The sequence below is a fragment of the Prionailurus viverrinus genome, chromosome C1 (assembly GCF_022837055.1).
Source record: "Prionailurus viverrinus isolate Anna chromosome C1, UM_Priviv_1.0, whole genome shotgun sequence".
NCBI classification, from domain to species: domain Eukaryota; kingdom Metazoa; phylum Chordata; class Mammalia; order Carnivora; family Felidae; genus Prionailurus; species Prionailurus viverrinus.
Window position 1 is genome coordinate 135,753,713 of NC_062568.1, and position 25,761 is coordinate 135,779,473.

Consider the following 25,761-nt stretch of genomic DNA (forward strand, 5'->3'; position numbering starts at 1 on the left):
TACTGAAATTTGTACTAACTTAAAATTAGTACCTCTGGAAAGTTATAACTAGACTAATTTAAAAATAAAGTGATGTGACATGAGGTTGTATCAATTTGATTCATCTTTCTAGTGTGTGATTGAGTTTTTATGATGCCGTATCGTCTATGCTGACTTATTTTTAATAAAGAACTAAACTTAATCTTTTTTCATTACTGGTGTAAGTTTTCCTTAAACATTGGTTGATAACACTATGACTTGATTTAATATTGCTCCTCAAATGCCTTAGTAACTTAAGCTAAGTAAAGTGTCCTTTGGAAATAAATATTTGTTGAATTTGCTGATGAAAATATATATACATATATGTATTTTTTTAATTTAAGCAATGGGCTCAGATTCAGAATTTTAGAGAATTTTAAGAACCAATATATATTTTGTTTAATCTTTAACTGTTCATTAATAAATATGTAAAATATGTTAAAGATGCTGATTCCCCTATCTCCCCCTGTGTTTACACTGTATATTGATTTATTCAATCTTTTGTAATACCTTTTGTAGATTTTGAGAATGACCGGTGTGTTGTTACCCTAGCACCTAGTACATTCTAATTAAGTGTATATATTTACCTTGTTATCTTGGAATAGTTCAGGAACAAACCTAACTTTTTCAAGGAAGCTAGTCCTTTAATTGTGTAAATCTGATTAATTTTCATTTATTTTTTTAAGGCTTTTATTTTCAGAGAGACAGGACGTGAGTGGGGGAGGAGCAGAGAGAGAGGGAGAATCTCAAACGGGCTGCGCCCTGTCAGTGCAGATCCCTAAGAGGGGCTCAAATTTACGAAACTGTGAGATCATGACCTGAGCCAAAATCAAGTCAAATGCTCAACTGACTGAGCCACCCAAGCACCCCTGATTAATTTTCATTTAGTTCTACATGATTATAGCTTATAATTTGTTGGTAAATAATTATTCAGGTTCATTTTATTTTTCATTTATGTAAAATATCAGGATACTGTTTTTAATATTAATGTTATTTTCTCTCTATAACTGTGTTTGAATATTCCCACTTAAAAATGAAACTAGTACAAGTCTGTGATCTCCAATATGAAAATTCAAAATACTCTGAAACCCAAACGTTTTCTCATAAATTTCACACACATTCATTTGGATAATTTTTATTGTATCCCACTTGGTATGTATTTTTATACTTTACTGTTTCATTGTGTTTAACACTGAGCATACTGTTTCATTATGGGTGTTGTTGCCACTAGAGAATACTAAGGTGCCACTAATACTACTAAGGTATGCACCTTATTACTTTTCTAAAATCTAAAAAATCTCAAGTTCCAAGACACACCTTGTGCCTAAGATTTTAGTAATGAGATTATGGGATTTGCTACATAAATATAAATTTGAAGATGACAGAAATATTTTAAATTTTCTGGTTCTACAAATATAGAGAGATATATAGACATAGATATATGTATGTCCATGAGAAAAGATGTATTAATTATGAATTTGCAAAATTGTATGATAAGAAATTTTAAGTGAAGAAAATCAAAGTATTTTACTATGATTATAACATTATGCCTACATGGAATAATGATAGGAAGGAAACAGGAAGAAAATAAACCTACTGCTTATATATAATATAAATTTTGCTAGCTTAATACATACTCGTAATGCTTTGATTGTTTAACTGAGTATAAATCAAAGCAATCCGTCCCCTTTTACCTCATTCTGTTTCTGATTCTACCACATACCCCTTTTACTTTTTGCTAGGTAACTGCTTTTATTATTTTCTGATATATCCTTTTAGGGTTTCTTTTAGGCAAATACTAGCAAGTAAAAATATATAATTTTTCTTTTCACTTTCTTACATGAAAGTTAACATACTGTATGCTCTTCTTTTTTTATTTTTTTTTTGTCACTATATTTTGTAGAGCTTTCAATATCAGTGCTTGAAGAGTCTTATTAGTTTCTAAGGTATATTGTTTTCCATTGCATGGATGTGCTATAGTGTACTTAACTAGGTCCTTATTGGTGTGCGCATGGATTGTTCCCAGGGTTTTGCTGTCACAGGCACTGTATAGTGAATAACCTTATACATATATAATTTCAGACATCTAGAGTTATATCTACATATTCCTATAGAGGTATATCTATGTGTTCCTGTAATTTGTTTGGTCAGTGGGTAAATATATTTGTACTTTCATAGATTTTGTCAGATAACACTCCTGACAGTTGTGCCATTTTGTACTTTGACCAGCAGGGCATGATAATACCTGTTTCTCTATTGTGTTACTTACAAAGTATATAGCCAGACTTTTCATTCTAAACAGATGCTATTTTAGGACATGTTTTGTATATTTTACAACAGTGATTCTCAAATAGGATTGGGAGGAGGTGAGATTATGAGACTTCAAAGAAGGATGGCATCTAATTATGTATTTGTCAAATACTTGGGCAGCTTTTATTTGTCAGTCTTATAGGCACTGGGGATTCAGTAGTGAAGAAGGTGGACACAATGTTTAGTGAGACAGTAAAGTAAAAAATACATAGGATTATCACGAATGATGTACTATAAAGTGGGAGGTAAGGAGAATTGGCAATAAAGATGGAGTGCTAGGAAGTGGTATCAAAGGTGGGGCGTGAAGAATAGCACAGAAGCAACCATATGAAGAGCCAGGGGAAGATCCTCGCATGAAAAAGGTCACAGAGTTCAAGATCCAAAAGCAGGAAAGAACCTGTTTGCTGAGACTTCTATAAAGCAAAAAGCTAATGAAATAAAGCTAGAGAAGCAGGTTGGGATTCCACTTCTTGCCATGTAAAATTTTAGAGTCCATGCTGTGGGAGGCCACTGAAGGTTTTAAGCAGGAAATCAACTGACTTTTTTTTTTCTGTTTTGCTGTATTTGCTTCAGATTTCTTTTTTTCACTGTTAATTTTGAAATATTTTTATGTTTACACAAAAGCAGCAAAAATAGTACATAGAGTTACCATATGCCTTTTAATCAGCTTTTTCTAATGTTGACATCTTACATGTTAACATCTAACATGGTACATTTATCAGTACTGAGAAATGAATGATGGTACAATGTTATTACTAAACTATAGACTTTATTCAAATTTCCTCATTATATCTCCATCTCTTCCATTCTGTGACAGTTTCTTAATGCTTTCTTATCTTTCCTTACCTTGACTATTGAAGAATACTGGTCAGATATTTTGTAGAATATCCCTCAGTTTGGGATTGTCTGTTTTCTCCTGATTAGACTGAGGTTATGTATTTTAGGAAAGAATACAGAGTTGAAGTGTCCTTCTCAGCACATCATATCAGAAGACACTTCGTATAAATATATCTTACGGTTAATGCTGGTAACCTTGGTCATTTAAGTTGGTGTCTGCCAGCTTTCTCCACTACAGAACTTTTTTTCTCTTATACTCGGTTCATTATAAGCAAGTTACTAAGGCCAGCCTGCAGTCTGATGGCAGGCAGGGGTGTTAAGCCATACCTCCTCAAGGAAAAAGTATTAGGGGCACCTGGGTGGCTCAGTCGGTTAAGCGTCCGACTTTGGCTCAGGTCATGATCTCGCGGTTCGTGAGTTGGGGCCCCGTGTCGGGCTCTGTGCTGACAGCTCAGAGCCTGGAACCTGTTTCAGATTCTGTGTCTCCCTCTCTCTCTCTGACCCTCCCCCGTTCATGCTCTGTCTCTCTCTGTCTCAAAAATAAATAAACGTTTAAAAAAATTAAAACAAAAAAAGAAAAGAAAAAGGAAAAAGTATTAAAGAATTTGTGGGTATATGTTAAAACCACCACAGTAATTAATAAATATTGGGGGGGAACTATTTTAAGGCTATGCATATATGCTTAAAGTTTCAGTAACTAATTTTAGCATTTAAGCATTTATTAGGGGATATTGCTTGTAGCAATTAATGTAGTTATTTTTTAAAGGAATATACATGCCATTGTGTGTGGAGGTAGGTTTAAGGTGTTTGGAGAGAGATGTGATATGAGATCATCAGGAAATAGCACAGGACAGAGTAGCTAGCTTGGGCCCAGCTGTTAGCATTTAAATAAAGAGAAATAGATAAATTCACAATCTGTTTTTATAGAGAACCAATAAGACTTGGTGATTAGAGAGGGGGAAGATTAAGGTAAATTTTGGGTTTTTTACTTGATTAACATAATTTCATGTAATTTATAATATACATTTGAAAGTATTAATAAATTTACATAGCTAAATGTATATGTAATTTACATAAAATAATTTTGATTAGTATAATTTTTATAAATTGTTAATTAACATTAGTAAAGTAGTAGTTCTCTATTACTATTTTTTTTCTTAGAAGGCAACCTCTTAATTTTTTTTTAATGTTTTTATTTATTTTTGAGATAGAGACAAAGCATGAACGGGGGAGGGTCAGAGAGAGAGAAAGGGAGACACAGAATTTGAAGCAGGCTCCAGGCTCCAAGCTGTCAGCACAGATCCTGACGTGGGGCTCGAACTCCATGGACTGTGAGATCATGACCTGAGCCAAAGTCAGACGCTTAACCAACTAAGCCACCCAGGCGCCCCTCTATTACTATTTTTTAATGTTTATTTTGAGAGTGAGTAAGTGCATACGGGCTGGGGCAGGGCAGAGAGAGAGAGGGAGAGAGAGAATCCCAAGCAGGCTCCTGCTTGTCAGCACAGACGACTGACGAGGGGCTCCATCTCATGAACTATAAGGTCATGACCTGAGCTGAAATCAAAAGTTGGATGCTTGCAGGGGCGCCTGGGTGGCGCAGTCGGTTAAGCGTCCGACTTCAGCCAGGTCACGATCTCGCGGTCTGCGAGTTCGAGCCCCGCGTCAGGCTCTGGGCTGATGGCTCAGAGCCTGGAGCCTGTTTCTGATTCTGTGTCTCCCTCTCTCTCTGCCCCTCCCCCGTTCATGCTCTGTCTCTCTCTGTCCCAAAAATAAATAAACGTTGAAAAAAAAAAAAAAAGTTGGATGCTTAACTGAGCCTCCCAGGCATCCCTGTATTACTTTTTAAAAAATTACTTCTAAAACTTAGTGGCTTAAAATAGCAATAAGCACTAATATCCTAGAGTTTCTGTAAATCAGAAATTCAGGAGCAGCTTAGCTGGTGCTCTCTAGAGTTTAGAGTTTAGAGTCTCTTATGAGAATGCAGTCATTTGAAGGCTAACCTGAAGGATAAAGTGTTTTAGGTGGCTCTCTCCCATGGTTGGTGCTAAATTTCTCCTAAGGTTACCACCCTGTACATTTTTTATACTAATGATTGCTAAATTGCAACTGAAGTAAATGGAGGAGCAAAATATTTTTGTATACTCTATATTTCTCTAACATATTTTTTTCATATTTTGTTACTTCCAGATCAGTATAATTTGGCACAGATATTGTAGAATACAGTTTTGGGGTTTTTCTTTATGAAATTTGGAGGTAGTAGAGTTAAATATTATACTTTTCCTAGGAAGGTTAGATTTATGATATAATCTAATTTCAGTTCTCTTTAGCATAATGTAAAAATTCATTGACATTTATTGCCTCAGAAAGAATATAATTTTTAAATATTGTCTAGCTAATATACTCTCTCAGCATCCATATTGCCTGTTAATCTGTTGTCCTTATTAGGTATTTGAAAGTTGTCAATATTTGTTCTTTTTTTTTTTAATTTTTTAAATGTTTCTTTATTTTTGAGAGAGAGAGAGAGCAAGAGAGAGAGAGAGTCAGCATGAGTGGGCAAGGGGCAGAGAGAGTGGGAGACACAGAATCCCAAGCAGGCTCCAGGCTTTGAGCTGTCAGCACAGAGTCTGCTGTTGGGCTTCAACCCATGAATCATGAAATCATGACCTGAGCCGAAGTCGGATGCTTAACCGAGTGAGCCACCCAGGCTCCCCAATATTTGCTCTTACATAAAAAATGAGCAGCTTTCACAGTCAACAGTGATAGGAATTTTTAATTAATTAAGTTCATTTTTATTTTAACATTTTATGCAACATTTATTTATATGAGTGGTGTTTATTTTTATTTATTTTTGAGAGAGAGACTGCGCACGAGCCAGGGAGGGGCATAGAGAGAGAGAGAGAGAGAGGGAGACACAGAATCGGAAGCAGGCTCCAGGCTCTGAGCTGTTAGCACAGAGCCCAACGCGGGACTCAAACTCATGAACTGTGAGATCATGAGCTGAGCCAAAGTTGGACGCTTAACCTACTGAGCCACCCAGGCACCCCATGAGTGGTGTTTCTCAATGCTTAAAGATGGAATGCTATTCTATATATTTGGTCTTCATTTTATATCAAGTTCAGGAGATAATGGCAATTTTTTTCTCTCATTTAATCTATTTGTTATTTTTTAAATTTGAAGCAGATTACAAGTGTTTATGTTTTATTTTTGGTTTATTACATGGTTTATTTTTGGTTTATTTTGTTTCTTCCCTAGAACAAGGAAGAAGTGATGGCTGTGAGACTCCGGGAAGCAGATAGCATAGCTGCTGTGGCTGAATTACAGCAGCACATTGCTGAGCTGGAAATCCAGGTACCATATGAAAATAATAAAGGACACACAAAAATAAGGCAATAGTTTCTCCTTCCCTCTGCCCCTTTCCTGCACCATTTACATCTTCCTCCTAATAACTGTGATTGTTATTTTTTTGTGTTTGTTTCTGTTTTTAAAATTTTTTTTTAATGTTTGTTTATTTTTGAGAGAGAGACAGAATGTGAGTGGAGGAGGGGGTGAGAGAGAGGGAGGCACAGAATCCAAAGTAGGCTCCAGGCTCTGAAGTGTCAGCACAAAGCCCAATGCGGGGCTTGAACTCACGATGGTGAGATCTTGACCTGAGCCGAAGCCAGATGCTTAACCTACTGAGCCCCCCAGGTGCCCCGAGTGATTGTTATTTTCAACACTTGTTCATTTCCAAGTCCATTTTTTTGGTTGTGGTAAAATACATTTAACATAAAATTTACTCTTTTAAAGTATACAGTTCTGTGACACTAAATACATGGACATTGATCTGCAGCCAGTCTCCAGATCTCTTTTCATCTTGCAAAATTGGAAGTTGACCTATTGAACATGTCCTAATACCCCTCTTCCTCAAACCCCCAGAAACCACCATTCTGCTTTTCATCTCTGAATTAGACTATTCTAGGTACCTCATATAAGTAAGATGATACAGTATTTGTCTTTTTGTGACTGGCTTATTTCACTTAGCATAGTGTCATCAAGGTTTATCCATGTTGTATGTGAAAACATGTATTTCCTTTTTAAGACTGAGTGATATTCTGTTGTATGTGTATACCACATTTTGTTTATTTCTCCATTGGTGAACACTTGGGTTGCTTCCTCCTTTTGGCTATTGTGTTAATGCCGCTATGAACATGGTTGTACCCATCCGTTTGAATCCCTGCTTTCAATTCTTCGGGATTTACCCAGAAGTGGGATTGATGGATCATGTGATAATTTTGTGTTTAATTTTTTAAGGAATTGCTGTACTATTTGCCATAGCACCATTTTACATTCTCACTAGCCAATGCACAAGGTTCTTATTTCGCCACATTCTCACCAACACTTGTCAATTTTCTGGGGGTTTTGTTGTTGCTTGTTTGTTTTTTTATAATAGCCATCCTGATCAGTGTGAAGTGGTAGCTCATTGTGGTTTTGATTTCCATTTCCCTAATGATTAGTGATGTTGACCGTCTTTTCATTTGCTTATTTGCCATTTGTGTATTTTCTTTACAGAATCAGGTTGTTGTTGAGTTGTAGAAGTTGCTTATATATTCTCAGTGTCAGTTCCTTATCAGACTATAATTTGCAAATGTTTTCTCCCTTCCTTTGGGTTGCCTTTTTGTTCTCTTATTGTTTTTTGATGCACAAAAGTTTTTATTTTTGTTAAATTTACTTATTCCCCCCCCCCACCCTTTTCAGATTTTTATTTAAATTCTGATTAGTTAACATAGTGTAATAGTGTTTTCAGGAGTGGAATTTAGTGATTCATCACTTAACATATAACACTGTATGCTCAGCACAACAAATGCCCTCCTTAATACCCATCACCCATTTATCTACCCTGTTTGTTCTATATAGTTAAGAGTCTCTTATGGTTTATTTCACTCTCTCTTTTTTTTTCCCCTTCCCATATGTTCATCTGTTTTCTTAAATTCCACATATGAGTGAAATCATGTAGTATCGTCTTTCGCTGCCTGACTTATTTTGCTTACCATAATACACTCTACCTCCATCCATATCATTGTTTTTTAGAGTTTATTTATTTTGAGAGAGAGACTGAAAGAGAGAAAGAGCACATGGGGGAGGGGCAGAGAGAGAAGGAGAGAGAGAATCCCAGGCAGGCCCTACACTGCCAGCAAAGAGCCCAATGTGGGGCTCAAACCCATGAACTGAACTGTGAGATGATGACCTGAGCCAAAACCAAGAGTTGGACGCCTAACAAACTGAGCCACCCAGGTGCCCCCATCCTCATCATTGCAAATGTCAAAAATTCATTCCTTTGGATGGCTAACTAATTTCCTACTTCTTCTTTCGTTGCCTCTGCTCTCAGTCCAATTTTGAGTGAAAGTTTATCATATTCGTACATTGCCAAAGCAATTTTCAAATGAGAATTCAAAAAGAAATGTTTTTTTTCACTCTATGTCTTATTTCTTATACAGTATAAGGTAGTAAATTTCTAATATGGGAAAAGTATTATGTTTAAAATCTTATTTCTCGGGGCGCCTGGGTGGCGCAGTCGGTTAAGCGTCCGACTTCAGCCAGGTCACGATCTCACGGTCCGTGAGTTCGAGCCCCGCGTCAGGCTCTGGGCTGATGGCTCAGAGCCTGGAGCCTGTTTCCGATACTGTGTCTCCCTCTCTCTCTGCCCCACCCCCGTTCATGCTCTGTCTCTCTCTGTCCCAAAAATAAATAAATGTTGAAAAAAAAAAAATTAAAAAAAAAAATCTTATTTCTTTAAAAATGTGTTATATTCTGTTCCAAGCTATAATAGAGTTTTTGCTACAGCATCTAGAATTTCTTCCTACTTGAAATATCCTTTGGTCTTAAATTTCAGTTCAGAATTTGCTTAGTTTTTTGTTTTTTTTTTTAAATGTTTTTTTTTTTTATTATTTATTTTTGGTACAGAGAGAGACAGAGCATGAATGGGGGAGGGGCAGAGAGAGAGGGAGACACAGAATCGGAAACAGGCTCCAGGCTCTGAGCCATCAGCCCAGAGCCTGACGCGGGGCTCGAACTCCCGGACCGCGAGATCGTGACCTGGCTGAAGTCGGACGCTTAACCGCCTGCGCCACCCAGGCGCCCCAGAATTTGCTTAGTTTTTAAGACATATATATTATAGCCTCATCTTTTGATCTGCATCAAAAGTAATTAAAAACACATTATGATTTGTATAAGTTTATAAAAAGATAGCTTTTGTGTTCTGTTGGTAATATTCCCTGTAAAGTAACACATATGCAGGAAAACTTTAGACATGAACTGACTGCATAATATATTTGTAATCAGCAGTTTAAATCATGGTATCACAGGCAATTCTAGTTTAAGCCTATAGTTTTCCAACATCAAGAAAATTCTAAAATTTTGCTACATTTCTGTACGTCTTAGTCACAAACAGCAAGATTTATATCACTCTTTTTATTTATTCTGAAATAGTAATTAAAACGAAGAGCCTGATATGCGGCATGTCTTGTTTAAAATGAAATATAATATCTGTTTTGAAAAATAGAAAAGAAAATGCATGAAATTTTTACCATCAGGAGTATGTTGGCATCAAATGGCTTTTGATTAAATAATCACTGGCATCCTAATTGCTAAATTCATTGGCACTTTTTCAGTATTTATCCTGCTTGAGTTTATTTCATTTGTCATTGTTAGCCAATCATCCTCTTTACATTCTCTCCTCTCTTGGCTTTCCTGTACCACTCACTTTTGCCTCTCTTCTTTCTTGTTTATTGTTTTTCAGTCTAAACATTCAGTTCTGAATGTTTATATTCTTCTGAAAATCCAAGTTTTTGGCTTTTTGAGAGCTGTGCTCAAATGAAAGGTCTCACATGGCTTCAGGAGCTATCTTGTATGACAACAAATCCTAATGTAACTCCAGGCATAGCATGTTTCCCCTAACCAATAATTTTTAAACCTTTTTTAAAAGCCATTTTAAAAAATACTAACACAACATACAGAGAAGTTCATAATACAAAGCAACAACATAATATGGGTAAACACATTACCCATATAATCACTGTTAAGGTCAAGATAGAGGATATTGCCTATACCCCAGAAGTCTACCCAATCATACCCTACTCCCTTATCTTGAGTTTTTTGGTAATCGCTCCTTTGCTTTTCCTTATAATTGTGTCATCTTTATACGCCTTTCTGTACAGTTTAATTTTCCCTGTTTCTGAATTTTGAGTAGAGTCTTATTGAATATTTTAATTTTTGTCTGTTCTTTGTTCAACATTATTTTAGAAAGAGTAATCATTTTTATTGTTGTACATGTTCCATTTTATGAAAACATCATAATGTATCTCTCCATTTTAATATTAGTGGTCATTTGGGTGTTCCCCAGTTGGGACTGTTTTGAACAGTGCTGTGATTATGAGCAATCTTGTGCACTATACTGACCACATGTACATGTTTCTCTAGCATGTATACCAAAACTATTCCAAAGTGTGGAATAGTTATGTCACAGAGCATGCAAATCTTCAACTTTATTTTCCAAAGGGCTTGTACCAGTTTAAACTCCCAGCAGCAGCATATGAAAGTTCTTGCTTGTTCCATATCCTCTTCAACACTTGGTGGTGAGAGATGCTTTAACTTGTGCCATTCTGATGGGTACACATTGATATTTTGTCATGGTTTTAATTGCCATTTACCTGATCGCTAATGATGTTGGCCACTTAGATTTCCTCTTTTTTAAAGTACCTGCTAAAGTCTTTTTGTATGTATTTTTCTACTGGGTTGTCTTTTTCTTTGGATGTGTAGTTCTTTGTTTATTGAGATTATGTTTTGCAAATACCTACTCCTACTCTGACTTGTCTTTCATTGTTGTTTTTTAACTTGTATCTTTTGATGAGTGGAGTAATAGTTTTAATGGACAGTAGACCACTCCCCCCAGAAGTTGCGCAGGCATTTCAAATTCAACATGTTTAAAATTATATGTGTTCCTAGGAGTGCCTGGGTGGCTCAGTCGGTTAAGCGTCCGATTTCGGCTCAGGTCATGATCTCCTGGTCCGTAAGTTGGAGCCCTGCATCAGGCTCTCTGCTGTCAGTTCAGAGCCTGGAGCTTGCTTTCGGATTCTGTGTCTCCCTCTCTCTCTGCCCTTCCCCCACTCACGCTCTGTCTCTCTCTGTCTCTCAAAAAATGAATAAACATTAAAAAAATTTTTTTTAATTATATGTGTTCCTATTTCATTCCCTCCAAATTTTTTTTTGTATTAAGCCTTCTTTTTTTTTTTAAAATTTTATTTATTTATTTTGAGCAAGAGAGAGACAGAGAGCATGAGTGGGAGACAGGCAGAGAGAGAGAGAATCCCAAGCAGGCTTCACACTGTCAGAGCAGAGCCTGATGGAGGGCTCAGTCTCACAAACTGTGAGATCATGACCTGAGCTGAAAGCAAGAGTTGGGACGTTTAACTGACTGAGCCACTCAGATGCCCCTGTATCTCAAGTCTTGATCAATGGTATCGTCTCTTACTGAATTGTTCAACCTAGTAGGAACTTCACTTACACGTTTTTTTTAGCCCTTTACATCAAGGCTATATATAGAGAGAGAGTATATAAACTTTCAACTTTACTGGATAATACCAAATTATTTTTACAAAATGCTTGTTCTAGTTAACATTTCTACCAACCTTTTACCTACTCACCTACTCTTGTAGATTGGCTTTCAGATAATTTTTAATAACTCATACAGACTGATGTGTCTTGCCTAGCTCTTCAGTTCCTTCAAAAGAGAAAAGTGCTGAGTAAATCTAAAACTAAATCAAAGGTCATTTTAATTTCAGAAACTTTTCTTTCACTCTTTCTTAGCCTTTCTATTCCCCCAGCCATTCCCTGAATTCTTCTGTCCCCAGCCTTACCTAAACTATTGTAGTAACTTCCTTGCCAGTTCTCTTTTCTCTAGCCTCAGCTCTTCGACAAAGCTATCAGAATTAGCTTTCTACAACATAAAAAAACTTCTATTGACTGTCTTTTACCTAGCAAATCATATCAAAGTTCCTCAGCATAAAATGCTTACCTTCTCATTGTTGCCCCAATCTGCATTACCTATCCGTCCTCCCTCCCTGCCCACTACACATACACACACTTTTCAAAATTTTCACATTCTTTCAAAATTCTGTACCATTCCGCAAACTACTATGCCTTCCTTAATTGATATTTCTCTGTACCCCCTAGTCCTCTGCTTTTAAGGTATTTCTTCTTACTGAGTTCTCCATGGCTAGCTCCCTCTTAATACATTTAGTAAATTTGTTTTCAGTAAACATTTTGATGATTCAACTTTCATTCATTTGCTCATTGCATGCAGATTAAGATCCATGAATAGATCTCTTGCTAAAATCTGAAACTGCTTTTTCAATTATAAGAATAATACATTTTAGGTTGTTCTTAGTCATGGAAGTATTTTCAATCATTTTCAGGTTCCACTAGGGGGAGAACTCTGTCAAATATTTTGATATTTCATATTTCTTTGGACTAACTCTTCCAATTAACATTACTCTCTTGTGAATAAAATTTTTTCCCATAGAAGGAACAATAGGATAAAAACAGAGAGCAAGGCAAGCCATAAGATACTCTTAAATACAGAGAACAAACTGAGAGTTGCTGGAGGGGATGGGGATGGGGTGATGGGCATTAAGGAGGGCACTTGTTGGGATGAGCACTGGATGTCATATATAAGTGATGAAACACTGGGTTCTACTCCTGAAACCAACACTACATTGTATGTTAACTAACTTGAATTTAAATAAATGAATTAAGAAAATTATCTGCCATAAACCAATTTCTCTCCAACTCTTCACTTAATAAACTATATTATTATGTAATCTGTTATTAATATAATTAAGGCCTTCTTAAAGTATATGAAATTATACTTGTATAAGTGTCCTATTTAGATGAGGAAATACATCAGGTGAACAAATACTCACTTGTATAAACACAGTATTTGGTAGTAGATACACTTGTGAGGCTGAAGTTTATTAAATTTGATTTCAAAGATGCTTCAGTCAACTTGAAACTTTAGGTCTGATTTAAAGTTTATAAACTTTCCTCGGAGCATCTGGGTGGCTTAGTTGGTTAAGTGTCTGACTCTTGGTTTTGGCTCAGGTCATGATCTCACGGTTTCATGAATTCGAGCCCCACATCGGGCTCCAAGCTGACAGTGCAGAGCCTGCTTTGGATTCTCTGTCTCCCTGTCTCTCTTTCCTTCCCTGACTTTCTGCTAGTTCCTTGTTCATTACCTACTTAGTAGCTTCCAGTGGCTTTCAGGACAGAGTTCAAAGTCTGGCTTCTCTGCACAAGACTCTCTTTGCTCTGATCTTCCCTCCCTTTCTAGCTTCATTTCCTACTTTTTCTAGCATTTACCTATACTTGAGCCACAATAAACTAGTTAAGAATCCTGCAAATTGAGTCGCTTGGGTGGCTCAGTTGGTTGCGCATCTGACTTTTGATTTCGACTTAGGTTAGATCTCATGGGTCATGGGATCAAGCCCTTTAGCTGACTCTGCACTGACAGTGCAGAGCCTGCTTGGGATTCTCTCTCTCTCTCTCTCTCTCTCTCTCTCTCTCTCTCTGCCCTTCTCTCTTCCCGCACACTCACTTTCTCTCAAAATAAATAAACTTTAAAAAAAAATCCTTTAAATCCCAGTTCACTCTGTTTTTCTTCTCTTTTGATCTTGCTTTTCATTCAGAGGTCAGCTTTAAGTTTGACCTGCTGTGATCAGCCTTCTCTCATGATGCCATCCCAGTCTGTTTTGTTGTCTTTGCTCCACTAACCCACTCAGTTATAGACTTCTTTTATAAACCATCTCACACTATTTTAATTACTCGTGATGAAAAGTCCCGATGTGACTAAAAGAATAGATTAAACTATTAATTTGAATGTGGTATTGGACTCAGTTCAATAAATATTTATGGAGTGCCTACTATGGGCTAGTCACTACTCTAAACACTTTAGAAGAATTAGTGAACAAAACACACAAAAATCCCTTTCATTGTCAAGTTTAATGGTAGAGAAGTCAGATGAATAAAATAAATGAATCATATAGTGGGTAATTTAGAAGATGATGAATACAATGGGAAAAAAATGTAGGAAAGGAAGAGGGTTGGAATGTTGAGAGTAGGATACTTTTACTATTTTAAAATAATGTTGTAGGGGCACCTGGTGGCTCAGTCGGTTAAGCATCTGACTTTGGCACAGGTCATGATCTCATGGTTTGTGAGTTTGAGCCCCACACTGGGCTCTCTGTTATCAGCACAACACTGTCTCTCAAAAATAAAAAAAACCTCTTTTTTTAAAGTGCCATTTTGAAAAATAAAAAGTAATAATGTTGTAAGAAATGGCATATTAGAAGGGGATATTTAGGGGCACCTGGATGGCTCAGTCAGTTGAACATTCAACTCTTGATTTCAGCTCAGCTTGTGATCTCAGGGTCATGGGATTGAGCCCCTTGTTGGGCTCCACCTGCTTAAAATTCTCTGTCTTTCCCTTGCTTGCACTTGCTCGCGCATGCTCTGTCTGTCTGTCTGTCTGTCTCTCTCTCTCTCTCTCTCTCTCAAAAAAAAAAAAAAATGGTGGGGGGGGGTGGGATAGTTAAAGATTTCAAGCAGGTGAGGCATGCAAATTTAGGGAAAGAATTCCTTGCTAAGGTATTAATAAAGGCAAAGAGCCTAAGGCAAGAATCATGTCTGATTCGAGCCCTTGGGTGAAGTAAGAGGGGAAGTAGAGGAGGTCTGAGGATTAAATAGGGCAGATTATGTAGGGCCTAAGAACTTGGGCCTTTGAATAAGATAGAAAAGTCATTCAAGGGGCGCCTGGGTGGCTCAGTCGGTTAAGCTTCCGACTTCGGCTCAGGTCATGATCTCGCGGTCTGTGAGTTCAAGCCCCGCGTCAGGCTCTGTGCTGACAGCTCGGAGCCTGGAGCCTGCTTTTGTTTCTGTGTCTCCCTCTCTCTCTGCCCCTCCCCCATCTGTGCTCTGTCTCTCTCTGCCTTTCAAAAATGAAAAAATGTTAAAAAAAAAAAAAAGAAAGAAAAGTCATTCAAGGTTTTTGAGCTTAGGAGTGATCAATTGGAAGACATTTAACCTAGCAATACTCCATTGTACATTTATACACCACATCTTCTTTTTCATCCATTGATGGGCATTTGAGTTCTTTCCATACTTTGGCTATTATTGGTAGTGCTCCTATAAACATTGGGGTGATTACTCGGCAGTCATAAAGAATGAAATCTTGCCATTCGCAACTACGTGAATGGAACTAGAGGGTATTATGCTAAGCGAAATTAGTCAGAGAAAGACAAATATCGTATGACTTCACTCATATGAGGACTTTAAGATACAAAACAGATGAACATAAGGGAAGGGAAGCAAAAACAATCTAAAAACAGGGAGGGGGATGAAAACATAAGAGACTCTGAAATATGGAGAACAAACAGGATTACTAGAGGGGTTGTGGGAGGGGAGATGGGCTAAATAGTTAAGGGGAATTAGGGAATCTACTCCTGAAATCATTGCTGCACTATATGCTAACTAACTTGGATGTAAATTTAAAAAAAAATAAGTAAAAATTAAGAAGGAAAAAAAGACATTTAACCTATTAAAAAGATTTAATTGAACTTGATTCAGAAAAAATGCTTTTAAGAGTAATTCATAGTATTTAGGAGGGAGGAAATGGTGGTTAAAAAGTGTTTCCTCTTTCTCTTAGTGGAATTTTCCACTTTTATTCATTGATCCAAATGTTATTTATTAGTCAAGGACTTTATTTTTACACTCATATTAAATAGAACTTGCTCTGCTTTGCAGGTGGAACAAAACACAGAAAAGTTCATTTTTGTTCAGATAGTTGAATAAATTTGGTAGGAATTAAACTGAAGCTTTCTGATATTTAACCTGGAATTGAATTTGTATTTTGGTTATTATAAAGATAAGCAGATTAATTTGTCATAACCATATTAATAGCTTTTGGGGGTCAAGCACATCTATAAAATTAATGCTGCTTGGTTATAAGTAATGGAAAAATTTTAATTTAAAACAGTGTAGTTCTACTCAAATCCAACTTTTTGTTCTTTTCCTGGTAGCCAGTAACATTTACCCACTTTCGTTAGTTTGCCCAGCAGATAACCTCTAGGGATGCCTCACATGGGCAATACCCCAACCACTCGTGGCTTAAAAAACACCCACTCAAAATTCTGTTCTGACCTAAAATGAGTGAGTTAGGTTTAAATCAGTGTGCCCAGATCAGTATGCAGTTTTGGCAGAGATGGAGAGGAAGTGATAAAATCTTTATCACTGAACTTTAAAATATGTGTTTTAATAACATTAAATTACAGTACATTACTAAATGATGGTGTTTATCATAAAGCTTTGTGATCAGTCTGTGCTTTCCAGTTTCCTGAGCTAATTTGTTAATGGTTTCACAACAGGTGGTAGTTTATCTGCCAGCTCTTGGCTAACAAACTTCTTTTTGGAAGTTTCCCCGCCCTTGAAGTAAAATGGTTTTCATTTTGAGCAACTTAAATAGTAAAATATTTTTCATTTTTCTTAAATGATTTTCTCAAAATCTTAAGCATTTTAAATTATGAATATAGCTATTCTGTACTTTTACCTAGTTTTAATAATAATTCTCAGCAGAGGAAGTTAGATATACAGAATATTTTACTCAGCTTGCTATGTAGTCATTGAGTGTTATAAAATTCAGTTAAAAATTTTTTTTTACTTAGGTGTTCAGATTCTTTGGTATCCAACTTTAGTATGCAGTTAAATATGAAGAAATTAAATACCTAGAGGTTTTTAAGTTATTGCTGTATGTAGCATCTGAAGAATTACTGAAGAGTGATTAGACCTTTAAGTACCATCATGGCAATGATCATCTTGGTGTTATTAAAAGTTACTAAGGTTTAGTTTATGTACACCTGGCATATACATCTTGGTCTCTCATACCATTCTCTAGTAAAAGAAACCAAGGCTCCTCAGAGAAATAGCTGATTCCAGGGCTGGGACAGGAAATACAGTAAGGACGAAGATGAGCCTAGACACCTTATAATACTAGAGAAAGGAGAAGCTCAAAAACAAAATCCTATATTAATAGGAGTATCTTAAAGGGACAGATGAACCAACCTAAAGAGCTCCTAATGGCCAAAAGTAGAACAATTAAGGAAAAAATACTTAAAGTACTTCATAGTAGATTGTAACTCACAGTATAAAGTAAGTATCCAAGGGGCACCTGGGTGGCTCAGTCAGTTAGGCATCCAACTTTGGCTCAGGTCGTGATCTCACTGTTCGTGGGTTTGAGCCCTGCATCGGGCTCCACACTGACAGTGTGGAGCCTGCTTGGGATTCTCTGTCTCTCCCTCTCTCTCTGCCCCTCCCCCATTCATAACTCTCTCAAAAATAAAATAAATAAACTTAAAAAAATAAAATATCCATGAGTCCATACTGATATAAATAATGATTAAAAAAATAATAAATGAGGGAAAAGAGATAAATTTCTATGCAGAAGAATTCTAAATAATTGTTGTAGATATTCTACCCTTAAGGAGAAGAAAAATAAGTGCCTCTCCTTAAGTGTGGACTGTGCACAATGACTTCCCTCTGAAGGGTACAGTATGGAAAAGGCAGAAAAAAAAGAGTAACTGTATAGTGGAGAAACTTCACAAACACTACCTCAACACAGATAATCAAGGTCAACATCAGTAGTTATTAATCATATTGATAGTTTGTACCCTTGATACGGTATGAAAATGGTATTTCTGTAGTCTTTTAGTAACCTTTATACCCCATTCTTGACATGAGAAGAAATGTCAGACAAAGTTCAATGGTGGGGCATCCTACAAGATACTTGACCAGCACTCCTCAGAGCTCATCAAAAACAAGTAAAGTCTGAGTAACTATCACAGCCAAGAGGAGCCTAAGGAGACATGACAGCAAAATGTAATGTAATGTGGTATCTTACATAGGATCTTAGGACAGAAGAAGGACATTAGCTCACAAACAAACAAACAAACAAAAAAACTAAGGAAATCTGAATAAACTGTAGACTTTAGTTAGAAATATATCAGTATTGGTTCATTAATTATAATGAATTATAACAAATTTACCACAATAATGAAATATGCTAATAATAGGGAAACTAGTGCAGGAGGTATATGGGAACTTTCTGTCTTCTCATTTTTTCTGTAAATCAAAAACTGTTCTTTAAAAAGTCTATTATAAAAAATACTTTATATAATCTCGTGGTTTTTTGGGACCCTTGGAATCCTATAAATTTAAGTATTCATCACAAAATTGATTTGCTTCTAATTAAACTATGATTTATAAGAAATATTTTCTAGCTTTTGACCTTAGGCAAATGCTGACTTTTCATATGGACATGTAGTTGGTCCTATAAGAAAGATCACTTTAAAATGCGTATTTGTGTTTGTTCTTTCTCTTCACAAATGGAATTAAGTCAGTCTTAGCATTAAATTTTTTTTTAGATTTATGTTCTCCCTTACATACTTTCAAATTACCTTATTATTTTCTTAAAAGTATTTATATGTACTTTTTTCTAGTTGCTAAACCATAAAAAATATTCAAACCTTTTTTGTGCATGACTTTAAATTACAGGAAACTGTTTTAGAAACTTTATCAATAGTATGTGAGATGAGTATGATTTTGTTTTTAGATGTTTCAAATGAGTCACCTTGAAGTCACAGAGAGGCTACCATTTACCACAGTTACTATTATGATTAATTTTTCTTTGGGCAGAGTACAAATCAGTAATAACTTACTAGAGCTCAGTGGTTGCTATTGATGTTTCAGTAAGGTTATGTTGATTAATCACGGTGATTACTTATCACCTGTCAGGGATTTACTCATATCATTGGGTTTTCTTCTATAGTAATTTCATATGCAGTTATAATTTGCTTAATATATTTTGCTTTAATAAATGCATCAAAAATACCAAATTAGGACTTAAAAATTGTCCCCCTGCTGCAAGTTAACATGGTTGCCTCTGTGACCGTTGAACATAGTTTCATAATATAGCCTCGAAAAAAAGTATTATTTAACCTTTAAAACAGCAAAGATATTGCCTTCTTATGGCCTCTGAAATATTTTAGCTTTACAAAGGAGAGAGAGAGCGCTTGGATATATGTTTAGCATAGTCTCTCTTTGAGGTATATTTTTTATCTGTGCATGTAATTTAAAATATTTTTTAAATGTAAACTTTACACTTGCATTTGAGACTAAGCAACCTGCATTGTGTCATGACCCTTCTAATACCACAAACTTTCTGTAATACTTCTCCCAGTGAAAAACCCACATCCTATGTATAACCTTAGATTTATTTTGAAATCTCTATGAAGAGAGCATAGAGATTACTAATTGTTTCTGTTATTTCCTTTAAGGGTGTGATGTCTATTTGTAAACCTTGTTTGAAGTTTTAATTTGAAAAGCTTAAAATGTTAAACTATGCCAAATACTGATTTCGTATTCTAAAATTATAAAAATGTATCAACTAATTATAAATCTCAATTGAGAATTGGGTGGCATATTAAACATCTGTAAAACATTCAAGAAAGGAGAAAGGAATAGTGCTTCTAATAACCAATACTTCTAATCCCACTGGCCAGGAGAATATTAGCAAAGGCAAATTTAATGATAAGCCACTTTTTTTTCTGTTTTATTGCTGTTCTTATTTTTATTATTTCCTTCCAGGTTAGACTTACTTTGTGTTCTTTAACTTCTTAAGATGGATGCAGAAATCCAACATCGTTTTTATTCTTTTTTTTTTTTTAATTTTTTTTTTTTAACGTTTATTTATTTTTGAGACAGAGAGAGACAGAGCATGAACGGGGGAGGGGCAGAGAGAGAGGGAGACACAGAATCAGAAGCAGGCTCCAGGCTCTGAGCAGTCAGCCCAGAGCCCGACGCAGGGCTCGAACTCACGGACCGCGAGATCGTGACCTGAGCTGAAGTCGGACGCTTAACTGACTGAGCCACCCAGGCGCCCCACATCGTTTTTATTCTTTAAAAATATTGGTTACCACTCTTAAATAGGAGAATTGTTAAACCATACTTGAGGTTTTGTAAATCCATACTTGTCATAGTCTCTATCTTCAAGAAAGACTAAAGATCTGCAAGACATATTAAATGAGAAAAACAAATCATAGACAATGTAGAACATAATTCCATGTGCGTTGTAAAAAGTATATGTGTGTGTACTACCTGTATACACATATTTATGTTTAAATACATTAGAGTAGTCTGCTGTGATACCTGTCACAACTGTTGACAGTGTTTCCTCTGAGGAGAGTAAAGGGCTTAGTGCAAAAGAGTAAGGGGCAGGAGTTTACTTTTTACACTATATGAACTTAGATGATTACTATTGTAATTTTTGAAAAATATACATTTAAACGTATATACTTTAAGATAATCATTGCTAGAATGGAAATAAGAATTAGAACTTCCAAATAATCATAGGAAAATAGCAACAAAGAAAACTTGGTTCATCAAACAAAAGTGCTGTACTCATTCTGTGGCCTTGAAGTCCCTGAGTTGTCTGGCTCCTGCCTACTTCTCTTGACTGTGTCATAAACCACACTACCCTTCATGTGTTATGCTCTAGCAACACCATCCTCCTTTATGTTGCTTGCACCAAACTTATTCATTCCTACATGAAGGCTTTTGCTCTTACTCTACTCTGCATTTGGACACTATGCTCCCTGAGCCATTCTGTGGTGGTTCCTTCTCATCATTTTTATCTCAAAAGTCACCCACTCACAGATTTTCCCTGACCACCTTTGTAAAGTTGGACCCTTACACCGTTTACTCTCTGTTTCATCATCATGTTTTATATTGTTTATGACTCTTATCAGAGTCTTTAATTATCTTCACATCAAGAATTAACTCACTCCCACGAATACTGTTAGAGCCTTATTTATATTATTTACTGCAGTATGCCTTTTACCTGGCATATAACAGGTACTCAAAAAACAATTGCAGAATGAATCTTAGGGGGCAGAAAACAGCCATCTTTAAGAGAGTTTGATACTCTTTTTTTTTAATTTTTAATTTTTTTATTTTAAATTTTTTTTTCAACGTTTATGTATTTTTGGGACAGAGAGAGACAGAGCATGAACGGGGGAGGGGCAGAGAGAGAGGGAGACACAGAATCGGAAACAGGCTCCAGGCTCTGAGCCATCAGCCCAGAGCCCGACGCGGGGCTCGAACTCACGGACCGCGAGATCGTGACCTGGCTGAAGTCAGACGCTTAACCGACTGCGCCACCCAGGCGCCCCTTAATTTTTTTATTTTAAAGGGAGAGTGTGCTAGAGCAGGGGAGAGCGGTGGGGGGGAGAGAAAGAAAACGAGAGAGAGAGAGAGGAAGGAAGGGAAGAAAGAAAGAAAAGAAAGAGAGAGAGAGAGAGAGAGAGAGAGAGAGAGAGAATATCTTAAGTAAGCTCCATGCTCAGCACAGAGCCAGACATGGGGCTCCATCCTACCACCTGATCATGACCTCAGCTGAAACCAAGAGCCAAACACTCAACCAACTGAGCCACCCAGGCTCCCTGAGGGTTTGATATTCTGTGCCATAAGAGGTAGTAGCATGTTCTAAGGACCACATACGTAAAGATTTATTTAAATAAATGGTGTCCCAGAGGTAGATTGAAACTGATCCTATACTTTTTTTTTCCTTTTCTTTGCAATTTTTTATTTAAATTCTAGCTAGTTAACATTTAGTGCAATACTGTTTTCAGGAGTAGACTTCAGTGATACATCACTTCCATATAACACCTAGTGCTCATCATATCAAGTGCCCTCCTTAACACCCATCACCTATCTAACCCACCCCCCACTCACCTCCCTCATTCAACCCTCAGTTTGTTTTCTATCTTTAAGAGCCTCTTATGGTTTGTTTCCCTTTCTTTTTTCCCATCTCATAAGTTCATGTGTTTTGTTTCTTAAATTCCACATATGAGTGACATTATATGGTATTTGTATTTCTCTGACTGACTTATTTTGCTTAATACCCTCTAGCTCTATCCACATTGTTGCAAATGGTAAGATTTCATTCTTTTTGATGGCTGAGTAATATTTTAATACAGAGAGAGAGACAGAGACAGAGACAGGCAGACACCACCTCTTCTTTATCCATTCATCAGTTGATGGACATTTGGGTTCTTTCCATAGTTTGGCTATTATTGATAATGCTCCTGTAAACATTGGGGTTCATGTAACTCTTCAAATCTGTATTTTTGTACCCTTTGGGTAAATACTTATAGTGCAATTGCTGGATTGTAAGGTAGTTCTGTTTTTACCTTTTATGGAATCTCCATACTCTTTTCCAAAGTGGCTGCACCAGTTTGCATTCCCACCAACAGTACAAAGAGAGTCCCCCTTTCTCTCCACCCTCGCTAACACTTGTTTCCTGTTTTGTTAATTTTAGCTATTCTGACAGGTGTGACTTGTTATCTCTTCATGGTTTTGATTTGTATTTCCCTGATGATGAATGATATTGAGCATCTTTTCATATGTTTGTTAGCCCTCTGGATGTCTTCTTTGGAAAATGTCTGTTGAGGTCTTCTACCCATTTCTTAATTGGATTATTTGTTTTTGGGGGTTCAGTTTGAAAAATTCTTGATAGATTTTGGATACTAACCCTTTATCAATATGTCGTTTACAAATATCTTCTCCCATTCTGTAGGCTGCCTTTTAGTTTTGTTGATTGTTTCCTTTGCTGTGCAAAAGCTTTTTATCTTGATAAAGTCCCAATAGTTCATCTTTGCTTTTGTTTCCCCTGATTCCAGAGATGTGTTTAATAAGAAGTTGCTCTAGCCGAGGTCAAAGAGGTTGTTATCTCTGTTCTCCTCTAGGATTTTGATGGCTTCTGGTGTCACATTTAGGTCTTTCATCCATTTTGAATTTATTTTTGTGTGTAGTGTAAGAAAGTGGTCCAGTTTCATTCTTCTGCATGTTGCTGTCCCATTTTCCCAACACCATTTGTTGCAGAGACTGTCTCTTTTCCACTGAATATTCTTTCCTGTTTTGTTGATTAGTTTACCATATAGTTGTGGGTCCATTTTTGGATTCTCTATTCTGTTCCATTGATCTGTGTGTCTCTTTTTGTGCCAGTACCATACGGTCTTGATTTCTACAGGTTTGTACTACAGCTTGAAGTCTGGAATTATGATGCCTCCAGCTTTGCTTTACTTTCTCAGTGATTCTATAATTTTGTATCTAACAAAATAGTAAATAGGGCTTTTTTTTTTTTTTTAAGGCAACTACTTTTCTACTTTAAAAGCAGCCTGAGGGGCACCTGGGTGGCTCAGTTGGTTGAGTGTCCGACTTCAGCTCATGTCACGATCTCGCGGTCTGTGAGTTTGAGCCCCGCGTTGGGCTCTGGGCTGATGGCTCAGAGCCTGGAGCCTCCTTCCGATTCTGTGTCTCCTTCTCTCTCTGCCCCTCCCCCGTTCATGCTCTGTCTCTCTCTGTCTCAAAAATAAATAAATGTTAAAAAAATTTTTCAATTATAAAAGCAGCCTGAAAGGAAAAGGAGCAAAACCTAGTGCAGTAAACTTTAAACATGACAGCTAAGAAAAGAAATAAATTAGTCTAGAACAAAGAGGCCTCGTAGGGCTTGGCTTCTAACCTCAACTGTCTCCTTTTCCTATCCTGTTCACCAAGCTAGATAGGTAAGTCAGCAAAATCGCCTGAAGATTCTTTCATATCCCAAATGTAGAGAGAAAGAAAATGAGTATTTAATTTTCTGAATGAGGAATTTCAGAAACTTCTGGAAGAACAATCCAGTCAAAGAGATTAAAAAATGAAAATCTGGATTTTAAAGTGAAGGCCTTGGGCAGGGGCGCCTGGGTGGCGCAGTCGGTTAAGCCTCCGACTTCAGCCAGGTCACGATCTCGCAGTCCGTGAGTTCGAGCCCCGCGTCGGGCTCTGGGCTGATGGCTCGGAGCGTGGAGCCTGTTTCCAATTCTGTGTCTCCCTCTCTCTCTGCCCCTCCCCCGTTCATGCTCTGTCTCTCTCTGTCCCAAAAATAAATAAAAAATGTTGAAAAAAAATTAAAAAAAAATAAATAAAGTGAAGGCCTTGGGGATAACACACTGAATTTGGGGAATTATACGAATCTTAAAACCCAGGTTTTGACATATATCCTCCCAGTTAGATAATACAGATATTTAACAAAATCTCAGAAGAATAAGGTCCTTATTTAGCCAGGTTCTTCCTTTGCCTGTGTTATTCCTCAGGCTATACAAAAGTTCTCAAAGAAGCTTGAGCTTGGAGGGCAAAGAAAATAGATTTTTAAATATGGTGGAAAAAAGAGTTAGTAAGTAACCTATATTCTTAAAGCATTTGAAATAACTTGACAGTCACCCACCCATGAGCATGAGAAGAAATCGCACAGCAACTTGGTTTATATTATTTCAGCAAAAAAAGAGAAAGAAAGAAGGAAGGTAACTTAAGGATAAGAGGGGAATTACAATTGCTTCATGCTATGAAACAAACATAACTTCAATAAAATTAAGAAATCAAAAGATGATAAAAAAAATACTGATGTAAGGAATAAGATGGTGCTAGGGAAGCAAATTGAAACCCAGTGCATCACTGCAGAGACTAGAAAAGAGTAGTCTATTCAATAAACAGTGTTGAAAAGTGGAATACTGACATGGAAGAAAAGCTTGAGATAATCATAGTGAATGCAGAGATTAAGAATGTAAAACAGTTATTAGCTAACAGGTATGGATGAATGATAGATAATCTAACACTAAGGATAACTGGTGTCCCACAATAAATAGAAAGAAGATGTATTAAAAAAAATATGAACAGTTTCACATATGAGTGAAATCATGATATTTGTCTGTCTCTGACTGACTTATTTCACTTAGCATTTTACCCTTAGATCCATTGTGTTGTTGCAAATGGTAAGTCTCCTTCTTTTTTATGGCTGAGTAATATTCCATTGACTATATCTACCGTATCATTTCTCTCATATGTGAAATTTAAGAACCTAAACAGGGGCACCTAACTGGCTCAGTCAGAAGAGCATGCGACTCTTCATCTCAGGGTCGTGAGTTCGAGCCCCATGTTGGGTATAGAGATTATTTACACACAGACAGACAGACACTTAAAAAAACAAACAAACAAACAAACAAACAAACAAACAAACAAAAACCCCCACACTCTTTAAATACAGAGAACAAACTGGTGGTTACCAGAGGAGAGATAAGTGCAATGAAGAAGATTAAGAGTATACTTGACCTGCTGAACACTGAGTAATGTATAGAATTGTTGAATCTCTATATTGTACACCTGAAACTAATATAACATTGTATGTTAATTACACTTCAATTTAAAAAATATATAAACAATTGGGGTTCCTGGGTGGCTCAGTCGGTTAAGCATCTGACTCTGGCTCAGGTCATGATCTTGTGGTCCATGAGTTTGAGCCCCACATTGGACTCTGTGCTGACAGCTCAGATCCTGGAACCTGCTGAGGATTCTGTGTCTCCTTCTCTCTCTGCTCCTCCCCCACTCATGCTCTATCTCTCTGTCTCTCAAAAATAGATAAAT

The 25,761-nt window shown here is 36.6% G+C and overlaps 1 protein-coding gene across 12 annotated transcripts in view; it reads left to right on the plus strand.

The window, feature by feature from the left end:
* EVI5 (ecotropic viral integration site 5) overlaps positions 1-25,761 on the plus strand; it is a 259,537-nt gene that overhangs the window by 160,777 nt on the left and 72,999 nt on the right. For all 12 annotated transcript variants that reach the window (XR_007154737.1, XM_047870640.1, XM_047870636.1 and 9 more), the window contains one exon: positions 6,421-6,516. Coding sequence is in view for 11 of the 12 variants with exons in the window: in XM_047870640.1 (XP_047726596.1) it covers positions 6,421-6,516 (96 nt within the window). In the remaining variant the exon portion in view is untranslated. The remainder of the gene's footprint in view (positions 1-6,420; positions 6,517-25,761) is intronic.